The sequence below is a fragment of the Suncus etruscus genome, chromosome 2, assembly GCF_024139225.1.
Source record: "Suncus etruscus isolate mSunEtr1 chromosome 2, mSunEtr1.pri.cur, whole genome shotgun sequence".
NCBI classification, from domain to species: Eukaryota; Metazoa; Chordata; class Mammalia; order Eulipotyphla; family Soricidae; genus Suncus; species Suncus etruscus.
This window is the reverse complement of record NC_064849.1, coordinates 96,280,235-96,294,259: the sequence shown is the minus strand read 5'-3', so window position 1 is coordinate 96,294,259 and position 14,025 is coordinate 96,280,235. Positions and strand designations below refer to the sequence as shown.

The 14,025-nt window shown below is 36.5% G+C and overlaps 1 protein-coding gene across 1 annotated transcript in view; it reads right to left on the bottom strand.

Moving 5' to 3' along the window:
• Positions 1 to 204: 204 nt before the first annotated feature.
• The window catches only part of RANBP3L (RAN binding protein 3 like), a 66,504-nt gene continuing 52,683 nt past the window's right edge, over positions 205 to 14,025 (bottom strand). Inside the window, exons 11-14 of the mRNA XM_049768278.1 lie at positions 13,596 to 13,726; positions 11,187 to 11,307; positions 10,105 to 10,247; positions 205 to 586 (exon numbers count right to left, since the gene is read on the bottom strand). Of these exons, the coding sequence (XP_049624235.1) occupies positions 314 to 586; positions 10,105 to 10,247; positions 11,187 to 11,307; positions 13,596 to 13,726 (668 nt within the window). The 3' untranslated portion in view covers positions 205 to 313. The remainder of the gene's footprint in view (positions 587 to 10,104; positions 10,248 to 11,186; positions 11,308 to 13,595; positions 13,727 to 14,025) is intronic.

Genomic DNA, 14,025 nt, shown 5'->3' with positions numbered 1-14,025 from the left:
TCTCCTGGATCTGAATGTAAATACAGTCTCTTATGAAACTGATATGCAACTACCTTATTAGGATAGGACTGTTGGTAAATCCTCATACAGGACACATAGAGTAAACTAATTTTTGAGCCACTCTTCAGATTCAAACTTCTTGGGTTCTGACACCTCCACTCATTCCCAGACCTTTGGGTTTTTGGGGTTTTGTTTGTTTGTTTGTTTGGCATTACCAGAGAAAGAGATGAAACCCAGATACTCCATATGCAAGTACTAGCTTGGTCTTTCACTAAGCTATATATTTGACCCCCAACTATCCACTTTAAACAAATCAGTTCCATTTTGTGAAAAACTGATTTGATATTTTAGCATTGTGCATAGTCCTAATTTGACTAACAAAAGAAAAGTTATCACCTGATCTAATTTTGCTGACATCGATAAGATCATCTTCATCCTCATCACAGTTATCACAGCTTAATTGCTGAAGGACTGTTTCTCCCTGGGCTTCAGCTTGATATGTATCTTTCTGATTATCAAAGGCTCTAAGTGCAACAAGGCGATGATGTATTGCTGCGTACAGATATCTCGTATCTTTGGCACCAGCCTGAATAAGGAAAATTAAATTGTTAAGAATATAAATGTCAATTTATAATAGCTGCATTTTTGTCTTATTAAATTTCCACTAAAATAAGATTATATGGCATAGGTCAAAAGCTAGAATATAAGTAACCCTAGAAATTGAAAGATAAAAAGTCCACTAATCTTAAACAAATAAAATTTAATGTAATTTAATTAATAATCCCAACTTGCTCATTTTAAAATAATTCAAAATTCCAGTCTGAATTTAAGTTTAAAACCAGCCTACCAGATGGGTGTTGGAGCTTTGTATGATTGAAACTCCATCAACAACAACTTCTTAACTTGTATCTCTTGATGACTCGATTAAAATTGTTTTAATAAAACCAACCTTCCTCCCTCCATTATCTTACACCATAGAAAATTTTAGAATTGGGGGAGGTGGGAGATTTCCATTTATTTTACATCACTTTGATTAGACATCTTTGAAAAACAAATAACTATGGAAAAGTAGAGTTCATTAGAGAAGCTTAATTTACCATAAATAATTCTATTAGAAAAAAATCTGGAAAAGTTTATATTACTACCTGTCTAGCAATTAGCTAAAATTTCAAAGCAAGGAATGAGCATCAAACACTTCAGTACTTCTTGGGAAAAGTATCTGAAATTGTGTTTTTAATTGCATTTTTAAAGTTGCCTTTATTCTTTTGGGAAGAAATACCAAATTATTAGCTAAAACATTTTTTCACATATTGAATTAGATATTATGTAAATATTAGGTAAATATGTGTTGACTTATTCTTTTTTTTTTCTTTTTGGGCCACACCATTTGACACTCAGGGGTTACTCCTGGCTATGCACTCAGAAATCGCTCCTGGCTCGGGGACCATATGGGATGCAGGGGGGGGTCGAACTGCAGTCTGTCCTAAATCAGCCGCATGCAAGGCAAATGCCCTACCATTGCACCGCTGCTCAGGCTCCTGTTGACTTATTCTTGACTATATTTTTATATTTTGTGTGAAGGTGTAATGTTAGTAGGTTAATAACAAATGTTGAAAGTATTTTTATTGAAATACAAATGTTATTCTGCTATATAGACCTTGTCACAATAAATTTTAAACATATCCATCTCTAATAAGTACATTTTATTTTGCCAAATTCACTTCGATATTTTCATCCAAGGGATTCAGAACAAGAAGTTAAAAAATCATGTTGCTTATCATGAGATCATATTATGAACAACTATACTCAGCTAGGCTAGAAAACCCAGTAGAAATTGACAGATTCTTGGAAAAATACCATCTTCTGTGATTGGAAAAGGAAGAACTAGAAAGCCTAAATAGACCAATTGCCTCAGAGGAAATTGAAGATGTAATTAAGAAACTTCCTAAGAACAAAAGTCCAGGCCCAGATGGGTTTACAGGTGAATTCTATCAAACATTCCAAGAAAACTTACTACCACTTTTCCATAGGCTCTTCCATACCATTGAAAAAACAGGAATCCTCCCCAACTCCTTTTATGAGGCTAATATCACACTCATCCCCAAAGATGGCAAAGACACCACCAAGAAAGAAAACTATAGACCAATCTCACTAATGAACATAGATGCAAAGATACTCAACAAAATCTTAGCAAACCGAATCCAGCACTTCATCAAAAAGATCATACATCATGACCAAGTGGGTTTTATACCAGGAATGCAAGGTTGGTTCAACATACGCAAATCAATCAACATTTTACATCACATCAACAAGAAAGACAAAAACCACATGATATTATCAATCGATGCAGAGAAGGCTTTTGACAAAAATCCAACACCCTTTCATGTTAAAGACACTCAGCAAAATAGGGTTAGAAGGAACCTTCCTCAAGATAGTTACAGCTATCTATGAAAAGCCTACAGCCAACATTATACTTAACGGCAAGAAACTAGAAGCATTCCCACTAAGGTCAGGAACTAGGCAAAGCTGTCCACTCTCTCCACTCTTATTCAATATAACCTTAGAAGTCCTAGCAATAGCAATCCGACAAGAGAAGGGAATCAAAGAAATCCAAATTGGGAAAGAGGAACTCAAACTATCTCTATTTGCAGATGATATGATGATATACATTGAAAACCCCTAAAGAGTCCACAGTAAAACTCCTAGAAACAATTAACCAATACAGTAAAGTGGCTGGATACAAAGTCAATACACAAAAGACAGTAGCGTTTCTATATACAAATAATGAAGTCCAGGAGAGAGAGATCAAAAATACAATTCCATTTAAAATAGTATCAAAAAATATCAGGTACCTAGGAATCAACCTTATAAGGGAAGTGAAAGACCTATACCAGGGAAACTTTAAAACACTCCAGAAAAAAATTGAAGAGAATCTTAAGAAATGGAAGAACACCCCATGCTCAAGGATAGGTAGAATTAACGTAGTCAAAATGACTATCCTATCCAAACTACTGTATAGATTTAATGCAATCCCAATCCAAATTCAGACATCATTCTTTAAAGAATTAGAACAATCAATCACAAAATTCATATGGAACCACAAAAGACCCAGGATAGCTAAACACATACTGAAAAACAAGAAGCTGGGTGGCATTTCCTTACCTAACTTGAGACTATACTATAAAGCCATAGTGATCAAAACAGCATGGTGCTGGAACAGAGACAGGACCTCAGACCAGTGGGTCAGAACAGAATTCCCAGACATAAACCCCCAAATATACAGCCAACTAATATTTGATAAAAGAGGCAAGAACTTGAAATGGAACAAAGAAAGTCTAGTCAACAAATGGTGTTGGTACAACTGAAAAACCACATGTACAAAAGTGAAAATTGACCCATACCTCACTCCTTATACAAAAGTCAACTCAAAATGGATCAAAGACCTTGAAATCAGACCCAAAACTATAAAATATATCGAGAATAAAATAGGCAGAACACTCAAAGACCTATATATCAAAAAGGTCTTTGAGGATGGAGCACCAATGGCAAGAACTTTAGCATCAAACATAAACAAATGGGACTACATCAAACTAAAAAGCTTCTGCATGGTGAAAGAAACCTTACTTAACACAAAAAGACAGTTAACAGAATGGGAAAAAATCTTTTCACTTGGCATATCAGATAAAGAGCTGATATCTAGAACATACAAAGCACTCAGAAAGCTGAGCCCCCCAAAACCAAATAAAGCCATAAAAAATGGGGAGATGAAATGAATAGACACTTCTCTGAGGAAGACAGAAGGATGGCCAAAAAACACATGAAAACATGCTCATCTTCACTCATCATCAGGGAGATCCAAATCAAGACAACAATGAGGTACCACATTACACCAGTGAGGATGGCTCACATCAAAAATAATGGGAACAATCTGTGTTGTCAGGGATGCGGTATGAAAGGCACTCTCATCCACTGCTGTGGGAATGCCCCCTAGTCCTACACCTATGGAGAACAGTCTAGAGAGTGCTCAAAGAACTCAAAATTGAGCTGCCATTTGACCCAGCAATTGCTCTCCTAGGTATCTACCCCCAAGTTGGAAGGACATTTATTCCAAAGTATGTGTGCACCCCACTATTTATCGCAGCACTCAGTATAATAGCCAAGTCCTGGAATCAACCTCGATGCCCAACAACAGATGAATGGATCATTAAGATGTGGTATCTATACACAATGGAATACTACATGGCAGCCAGAAATGATACAATCACAGACTTGGCAGCAACATGGATGGACCTAGAACATATTATGTTAAACGAAGTAAGTCAGAAGACGAAAGATGAACACAGAATGATAGCACTATTCTGAAGCACCTAGAACATACACCTTATAGACAACTAATACTCAATAACCAAATAACAGGGTTTAACAGGGTAGAAACTCCAAGCACTGTAATAGTCAACATATTCTTGGGAGTAGAGTCCAAAATACAAGAAAAAGGAGCAACACAAACTCTTGACAACACATTATACCACAAAGAAACCAGCAACAGCAGAAACAGCAGCATTGAGAGGACAGGTATGTAATCAGCCTTCTAATACAAAGGCCCATAATAATCCCTTAGGATCACAGGTAAAGAACACCACGGGAAATCATTGACTCCAATGGAAACATCACATAGCACTATGTTTTAATGCCTTAATCTTACTACGTTTAAAATAACCTCTCAGTTTTTTATCCACAGGCGTTCTTGGATACAAAGGGTGGACAAACTAAGATGGCATCTTGTGGCCTAGTCACACGAGATACCATACCCAGCTTGCACTACGAGAATGTCCCTAGAAAACTCTTTAACCTACACTTTATCTCTAGGTTATACCTTCTTTTAGGATTTGATGCACGTGACCAGTCAGACCACCGAAGCAGCAACTGTGACATACAAACTTATACTACAGACCCTACTCATCGAACACATTCAAGCAAACTAGCATTCCCTTGCTATTTTCTCCTCTCTTCTCACTACTTTCTTTTTTATTTTTTCTTTTCTATACCTTTCTTCTCTTTTCCTTTTTTCTTTCCTCTTCTTCCTTTCTTTCTAATGTATCTTCTCTTTTCTTTCTTCCTACCCCTTCCATATACTTTCCCCTTTCCCCCCTTTGGAAATCCAACTATCCCTTCACCCTTCAATCCCATCCAGATCTCCCACCATATTCAAACTCTTCACCTTCAGTACTTAATCCATTAGGCATCAAGACTGACCTCCTACCCCAACAAACCAGTACCCAGCACTCAAGCGAAGGGATACCCAGTCAAACCCACACCTCGTCCCCTGCAAGAAAAGGCAACCAACTCCCCTGCAGACTCAGGCTGCGTGGCCCTTCCTACCAACTCCCCCTAACGTGGACTGTTACTTGAAACCGGACTTAGCTCTAAAAGTATTCCCAATGCAAAAGCTCTTCCAAGACCTCCCTGCCGCAAATCTTTTGCCAATCTCAAGAATGTCAGGGGCTGTGATGGAAAGGTGCCTGGGAACCCACACAACACAAGAAAATCCCAAAGACAATGGGGAAACCTAAACTTTCAACATAAGTATAAAACCTGTATTACACCACCTCCTTACCTGCTTATCCCCAAAAGTAAAGTAGTCTCTTGCATCACTTTGTTCCTTTAATTACTTTAATTCATTTTTAAAAAATGTTTGTTCTACATATACATAGGTGAGCACATATATTTTTATTCCTATTTTTATCTTTTTTGGGTGTGTAACCTGTTTCTGTTTTCTTCTCTGTCCACCCCCCAAATGCACCGACAATATAATGTAGCACCATTCCTCCCTGGAAAGGCACACTAATAAAAGGGGAAATCCTACATATAAAAACGAGCTCTTATCTACTAGGGATAAGAACTCATACTTGTTTACAATGCAGGGATATATCCCACCTTGAAAATATGGCATGTGGACCCAACTTAGACCCCAAGTGATTAGACACCATCCGTCCAGCCTTGAACCCTGGATCCCAGATATAGAAACGACAAAGTTCTTCACAACAGCTACGGGAAACAAATCCCAACTGGGATATCCTTAATTCTGCTGGGCCACCAACAAGTGCCAGATCTAATATGATATCCTGACAATGAGGAAAAACTTGACCTAGGAACAGGTTATCCTACCTCACCAGCTAACGATAAGACAAAATCAGAAGACTTGTCACCTTTTGGTCGGTCCAAAAGCCAAGATCGTGATTTACAGATGACTGGCTACTAGAACCATGACTGGACTGTATATATCTTGGGACCAATAAAAAAAAAAAAAAACTCGTTCTAGGGTTTGAATTACGACCTGCACAACAACCATGATCCCCAGTTCCAAAGGTCTGGCTGAGACAATTGCAACAGAATGGGGCTTCTGGAAACACAATGAAAGACGCTATCCTAGGTTCCATCCTAGGATCAGTGCAAAGACCAAGACCACCAACCACAGAAGATGGATTAAAATGACACTGAGGGAACAGAACTTCTAGAATGACAAAGAAAGACTTCATCATAAATCCCACTCCTGGACCTGTGCAGGTACTGAGATCTCTAGATACAGAGGTCTGATTTTATCACCCAGGACGGAATAGAAGCCTTCCAAATACCACGAAAGCACCAAGGGGAGAGTAAATGAACCTGAATGGAGTCTATAGTTAATCCCATGACAATATACTCCAAGGGTGGAGAAACCTCATATCTCTTAGGCCAAGTGAATTCCTTTTCAAATGACCCCAATATTTACTGTGCCATTGCAGGAGGGAAAAAAAAGGCAAAAAGCACAAAACATTTTTTATTTTTTACATATATTATATTTTAAATACTCATTTTTTATTATTTTTAATTTTTATTTACCTATCTACTTCTTATCGATTTCCTTGTTTTGGTTATTGAAGTTGTCCCCACTTACATTTATGTTTTTTCCTTCTTTTCTTTTCTTTCTTTATATGCCCTGCCATGTTTTTTTATCTCAAGACCATGGCTATTTTTGTGGTGCTTATCATTGTTATTGTTGGAGTGCTCACTGGATACTTGACACTTCTTTTTGTGCTGTTGGGGTGTTACACCTTATTTTTCTCCTTTGTCTCTCAAACCGATGATGAGAGCCTCTATAGAAGGATCCCACCCATTTTCGGCATATTAGACTTTTACCCCAGTTTATTACTTTTCTCTTCTTCAAACAAAACCACATAACTTGAACTATCTAGTCCTGCCTCTCAGTTAGAGGGGAAATAAGGGAGGCAGCAAGACCAAACAGGTGCAAGACTACTAAGTAGTAAACTAGGTACAGAGGGGACCACATTTTCTAGTAGCCCCGAGGGCGAGGAAGGAGGATTTGGGAGGTAGAACGAAAACGAAGGTATAGGGAGGACAAATCGGTGATGGGAATCCCCCTGATTTTATGTAAATATGTACCTAAAATATTATTGTCAACAATATGTAAGCCACTATGTTCAAAATAAAAATTATATTTAAAAAAATCATGTTGCTATATTTTAAATAACATTTTTTCCTACATTTTAACAATAAGAATTTCCAGTTTCTACATTAATAAAGTACTGTAAGAGCCGAAATTGGCTTAATCTTTCCAAAGAGAAATTTGTCAAGTGAAAACCTTTTCCCAGGCAAATTAACCATATATATACATAGGAATTTCTTTTGCAACTTCCATTCAGACTTCATAATGAAGAACAGCAAATGAACTGTCTTTAGCAAAACAGAATTAATGGAATGTATTATGGTCACAATAGATTGATTGAATTAAAAATTTTTTGAAGAATGAGCACTTAATGACATAAAATCTCTTATAGTGATAAAAGACTGCAAATGTATATTTTACAGAAAATTTAATACTTTAACAGCTTTTTTTTTTACCTAAAGAAATCTTAAATTTAACTAGAGATATTGCATTGTCAAGATGGGAAAAATTGATTCTAACAGCATTGGTAGAGGAAACTTTTTTTTGAGAGAGATTTTTAAAATTTATTTATACCTTTCTGAAAAGTTGAGAACCTTAGCCAGGAAAGTAAATCATCAATAAAATCTAAGTTAATGCATCGCCAAATAAGAATTCATGTAATCAATATGATTTTATTATCAGTAAAGATATTTCTATTTTCTGGATATGCATTGCTGAATTAGCTTTGTATTATATACTCCAATATTGTATAACCACACTGTACAGCACAGTAGCTACTACCCAGATGTATCTACTTAAAGTTAAATAAGCTAACAAAAAACAATAAAAATTTATTGTCATAGTTGCATTATCCAAATTTTTTGACTATGTTAATGTTTTTCTTTTTTTTTCACAGCATTATTTATAGTACATAGTGACAACGAATGAGGGGCACTCCCACCCCAGTGCTGTCCTCCCTCCACCCGTTTCCAACATGCATCTCATATCTCCCTCCTTTTCCCCCCAGAATACCAAGGCAACCGGTCTCCACTTTATAGCTTGTTGTAGATTGTCTATTCTGTTGTCGTTTGCGATATAAAGGATAAGAAGAAAAAAGAAAGAAAAAAAAGGAAGAGAAAAAAAATTGGCCGCAATTACCAAAAAAAAGAAAGAGAAAAAGAAGAAAAAAAATGCACCCGGCTAATGAGAAAAGACTTTAACAGCTTTTAAAGTATGTGATTATTTTCATTTGGCAGGTGACTGAAATCTTATAAGGGAGACTAAGTTGGCTGAAGATCATATAACATGCATAGTAAAAATATAATGCGGATAGAATGGTATATAAGTATTCATTCAAATATACATTCAGACATATACAAATAAGTATACTATTGAATTAAAAGTGAATAGTGACCCTCTTGAGTAAAATTAGGATGATATTTTAATATTTTTTGGTCCTTTTAAATGATATACTATAACTTAAAATGTCTGTGCAGATCAGCTATTGAGCAGTAGAATCTAATCAGGGTTAACAATCTCAATGCCATGCAGTCTCTACTTGTTTAAAATCAAAGGCGGTCTATGCTGGCAAGGTATCAAGTACCATCTTGCTCCATGAGCATCATCTCACTCTATTTCTTTTGCAGGGGTTGAGGGGCTAGTAAATTGAGCCAGACCTTGTACTCAAGGGCTACTGCTGGCTCTGTGCTCAAGGGCAATTTTTGGTTGTGCTCAAAAGACCATATATGGTGCTGGATGTTGAATCAGAGTCAGGTGCATGCAAAAAAAAAGCACCTTAATCCTAATACTATTTCTCTAGCACCCCCTTATTCTACCATCTTAATATTCAACATCACATATACCTAACAGGTATCTAATAACATGCTGGTAGTTAATATAACCTTAGGTTTTCCATCAGTAAGTGCTTGCCAACTTTCTCCCTCATTATATAGAAGCCAGTTTTAGTATCACTTTCTACCCTAGTTATTTGGGTACTGAATCTTTTCAGTCTTTTGGAGCTCTGTCCATGGAAGAAACCTAATCTGTTTTCTGGTCTTTTTCTGCCAGCTCTGTCTCTTGTGCCTGGATCTTGTATTTGAGGTCAAGCATTCCTGCTGCTGGGAACAGCTAAAGCTGTGCTCCCATTCTGTTACCTTGGAGACTGATTCATGTCCAGAATTGGAATTTGCTGTTGAAATGATAGTTTCAACTAGCTAGATCTGTATTTTTCCATTTTGACTGGTTCCTTTCCAGTCATACCAAAGCTTTCTCAGTTTAATCATGTAGTAATAGCATTAGACGATGGATTCTGAAGGCCTTTAGGAGCCATTCTGACAATAGATCTTTGGTAACTTATTGCTGACATGATTTCAATAATAAAGAAAATATAAAGGTTGATATCATGCATCAGTCAAATGTCTTGAGAAAGGTGCCAAGTTATTTCTTTATATTTTGGTGTTAATCTTTAATTTTTATGTTAAATTTGGATCATATATTACATAACCACAATGAAAGGTTGACATCTTTTGCCAATGGCACATTGACATGTATAGACATATTCATCATATAAGATGAAAAATAAAAAACAATTGAATAATTACAGAGATTTATAAACATACCAGTAAATAGATATTTATAAATTTATAAATAAGCACTCCACCACTGAAATTTTTATCACTTACCTGAATTAAAAATACTTTGATGCTACAGTCTTCTAAATCAGTAGCTGTTATTCGTAAATTTTTGTGGTTTGCTCTTTGAATCTGCATTTGAGCCCAGAGTTTGCTATTGAGAATCAGCTTCAAACTGCCTTGATTGCGCATAACTAAAGTAGGAAGATGAATATGTCAGAGGGCAGGCAGATCTGTAGATTCTTGTCTTTCAGAATTTTTCTAAATTTGCCATATATGTAAGCAAAGTAAGTCTTATTGTTCTTTGTCAAAATATACTTGGCTATTAAATTGTGCTTAGAATACACTTGGTTTCCAAATTGGGCTATAATAGGTTGTAAGGCTTAAAAAATATGTTAATGCCAGAACCATGCATTATGCTTAGAACAGCAAGCATTAATTAGGAGAAGGTTTAAAAAATGATTGTTTGGAGGTAAGGGTTGTACCATACCCAACTGTTCTCAAGGGCCTTTTCTGGCTCTATACTCATAATTCTAACCATGATGGTACTCAGCATTAGAATCAGGGTCAATTACATGTAAGGTCAGTGCATGATTTGAGGGGCAGTGTAATTACTGGGGTTAGAATCAGGGTCAGTTACATAAATGGCAAGCTCCTTATTTCCTGTACTCCTTATTTCTCTGTCCCTCCACCAGATAGTCTCTTTTGGAAAAAAACTATTTCACTTAAAAATAATTTGCATAATTTGCCATCAAAGAACCATTAGAGCCCTATTTTGTTGTGTGCCGGACTTTGTCAAGGATGGGTTGCGTGCCTCCTCATGATGTTCTCAGTCACACCATATGTCATGGCCTTCTATTATCCTCACTTAAGCTGATGCAATGAGGGTGGAGAGACATTAACTTGTTCAAGGCCATCAGTTAGTCAGTGCTGGAACCTAAATGGGGCCCCATACAGCCTGACATCAGAGCCTACTTTAAACAGGAAATTCTGGTTATGTATTAGATGCAATATTGTTTTCAACAGTCTGATTTACTGACAAATTTCATGATACACCCCAAGAATACTGTATCTCTATAGTGGCAGTGTTGCCCTGAGAAACAGTGGCTTATTTATAAAAAATGATTCCTTACTTAGTCTTGACTGAAAGGTCCCGCAGTCACTGCTTGCTGTATCATTCAATCTCAGAGATCCTCTGCCCCTTTCAATCCAGGACTGTGTTGCTTTGTTGAATATAAAGAGCTTACAGTTGATCTGAAAGATAATTTTTAAATTCAAAACACATGAAATTATTTTTGAAGTAAATTGTTTCCAATGCCCTAACTCTTTTATTTGTTGATCTTTTTCCAGAAGAATCTTGGTTAATGATTTATAAAACCAGTTTTTTAACAGTTAACCTTTAAAAACACATAGGTTTTGAATAGGTCAAGCATCAATAAGTAAAAAGATACACAAAACAAAAAGTATCCCCACCACAGCTGAAAACCATTATAATATTTCTTGTATCCTGTCATAAATAGTTGCATATATATACAAATCAATGTCTACATATATGTTCCATTATTTTTTCCTACAAATGGAAATAGAATATATGTTTCTATAGCTTGTTTCTTTTACTTGAAAATATATCTATAGGGGATGGAGCAGTGGCACAAGCGGTAGGCCATTTGCCTACCTACACACTAACCTAGGACAGGCTGCAGTTCAATACCCTCGCATCCCTTATGGTACCCCCACATCCCTTATGGTCCCCCTAGCCAGGAATGATTTCTGAGCACATAACCAGGAGGAACACCTGAACATAACTGGGTGTGGCACAAAAAAGCAAAAAAAAAAAAAAGAAAATATATTATTAATTTTCTTTTTTTTGGGGGGGGGAGCAGCTGTACATTCAGTAGTGCTTAGAGATTGTTGTTAGCCCTGTACCCAAGGATCACTCTGAGCTGTGCCCATGAGGGGACTATATGTGGTACGAGGGATAGAACCAGAGTTTGGTGGAATATAAGGCAAGCACCTAAACCACTCCTGTACTACCTCTCCAGCCCCAACAATTCCACTATATTAAGGCTTAAAATTGTTTATTTATCTAGAAGCAGGGAGTAGGATGCTGGGCCACACTGGGTAGTGCTCAAGGATATTTCTTATTCTGTGCTCAAGGTCTCCCTTGCTGGTGCTGGGGATTGAACTGGGGTTGATTGCGTGCAAGGTAAGTGCTCCTGTACTATATCATCTCTCAACCTTTATATAATGTATTTGGAACTTAAGGAATCACAAAGCTTCTCTCATGATATGAAACTCCAAGGAATATAGCATGAGAACTGGGTTACCACAGAGTGAGCTATCATAATTTAACCCTTACCAACGATTTTCAAATATTACTATGCATAGGAATCAACCAAATTATCTGTTAGAAATATACCATCACCATTAGTGTTACTTCACTATGTCTATGTTAATCTGATCTGGGAGTGATACTTGAGACACTCATATACAGTATATGTCACAATAAATTGGGTAAGGGAAAAGGAATGGAGAGAACTTTGGGAAAGTGAGGAGAACAGACTAGAAAGACAAAAAAAATCATGATTTGTTGAAAATTGATTATATTGCAGTAATTTCAGAGCCCAAATCAATACCTTTCAACATTCAAAACCTGTGTAGATCCAGAGAAATTCTTGATTTATGAGAAAAAAAAAACTAGAAACATACCAAAAGGAACATATAACAAATAAAGATTTGTTTTACTATTCTGAACTTAATTAATTTTATCAGCATTTAAAAAATTTCAGTGTAAAAAAGGGTATTTTTTCGTCATACGGTAATGGAAATGATAATGAAAACAAGTAAAACTTATGAGCACAGGTTTTAATTATACCTATGTGTTGTGGTGGGAGTAGGATTTGGGCCACACCCAGGCATGTTCAGGGCTTATTACAGGCTCTGTGTTCAGGGATAACTCATGGTGGTGCTCAGGGGACCATATAAAGCTCAAGGGATTGAACCAGAGTCGGAGATTTGAAAGGCAAGTATCTTAACTCCTATGTTAACTCTTTGGCCCTGAGTCACTTTTTAACAGAGTCCTTGTTTGTCTTATTTCTAAGGAATTAAAAAATAAATTGTAAATCCCTTAACTTGTTTTTTCTTTTGAAAATTACACTTGCAAATGTAAAAATGTAACAAAATGTCAAATAAATCTTTGGAAGCCTCTAACATTCATTTCAACCCCTTAGTCGTCATTTAAATTACACTTAAACCATTATTTGTTTGGGAGTATGAAGGGACTACACCTAGTAGTATTGGGGGGCATGCTCACCTCTATGCTAAGGGATGCTCCTGGAGGAGGTCAGGGACCCCATGATGACAGAGACCAAACCCAGACCTCCTGCAAGCAAAGCATGTGCTCAGTAGTGTTGCCAATTCTCCAACTCCCCCTCCCCTGTCCTGCCATCTTTATTTTAAAAGATGTTCTTGCTGATGGTAACTTTATTATGTGTCTGTAATAAGTGACTTCAACCAGGAAGTACAGTGCATAATATACAGACCTTTAAGACATTATGTTCTGCTTCTTCCCCTGTTATCACAACAATTTTTTCCAGCAAGCATTTTGATGATGGTTTAGAAGAAAAAGCAGCTGCTGATTCAATTAGTGTTATATTTTGAATAGACTCTGTTCCTAAGAGAAAAAGAAAAACACAAGGAGGGACTTCATTTTCTCTATGGTGAAAGCTTTCTCTGTCTCTGTCTCTCTGTCTAGCTCTCTCTGTGTGTCTCTCTCTGTCTCTCTCTGTCCTTACCCTCTTCCCTTTTTGCCTATAGTATCACACAGGTTTCCCCAACTTTTTATAATGAATGTTTTCTAAAAAAAAAAAAAAGCCAAATTACTCTTTAATAATGTTCTGTATCATTAAGTCAAAAGTATAAAAGCTTATATAATATTTTGCTGCAGAAAGTCTCAATGAAAGCTCATGTAAA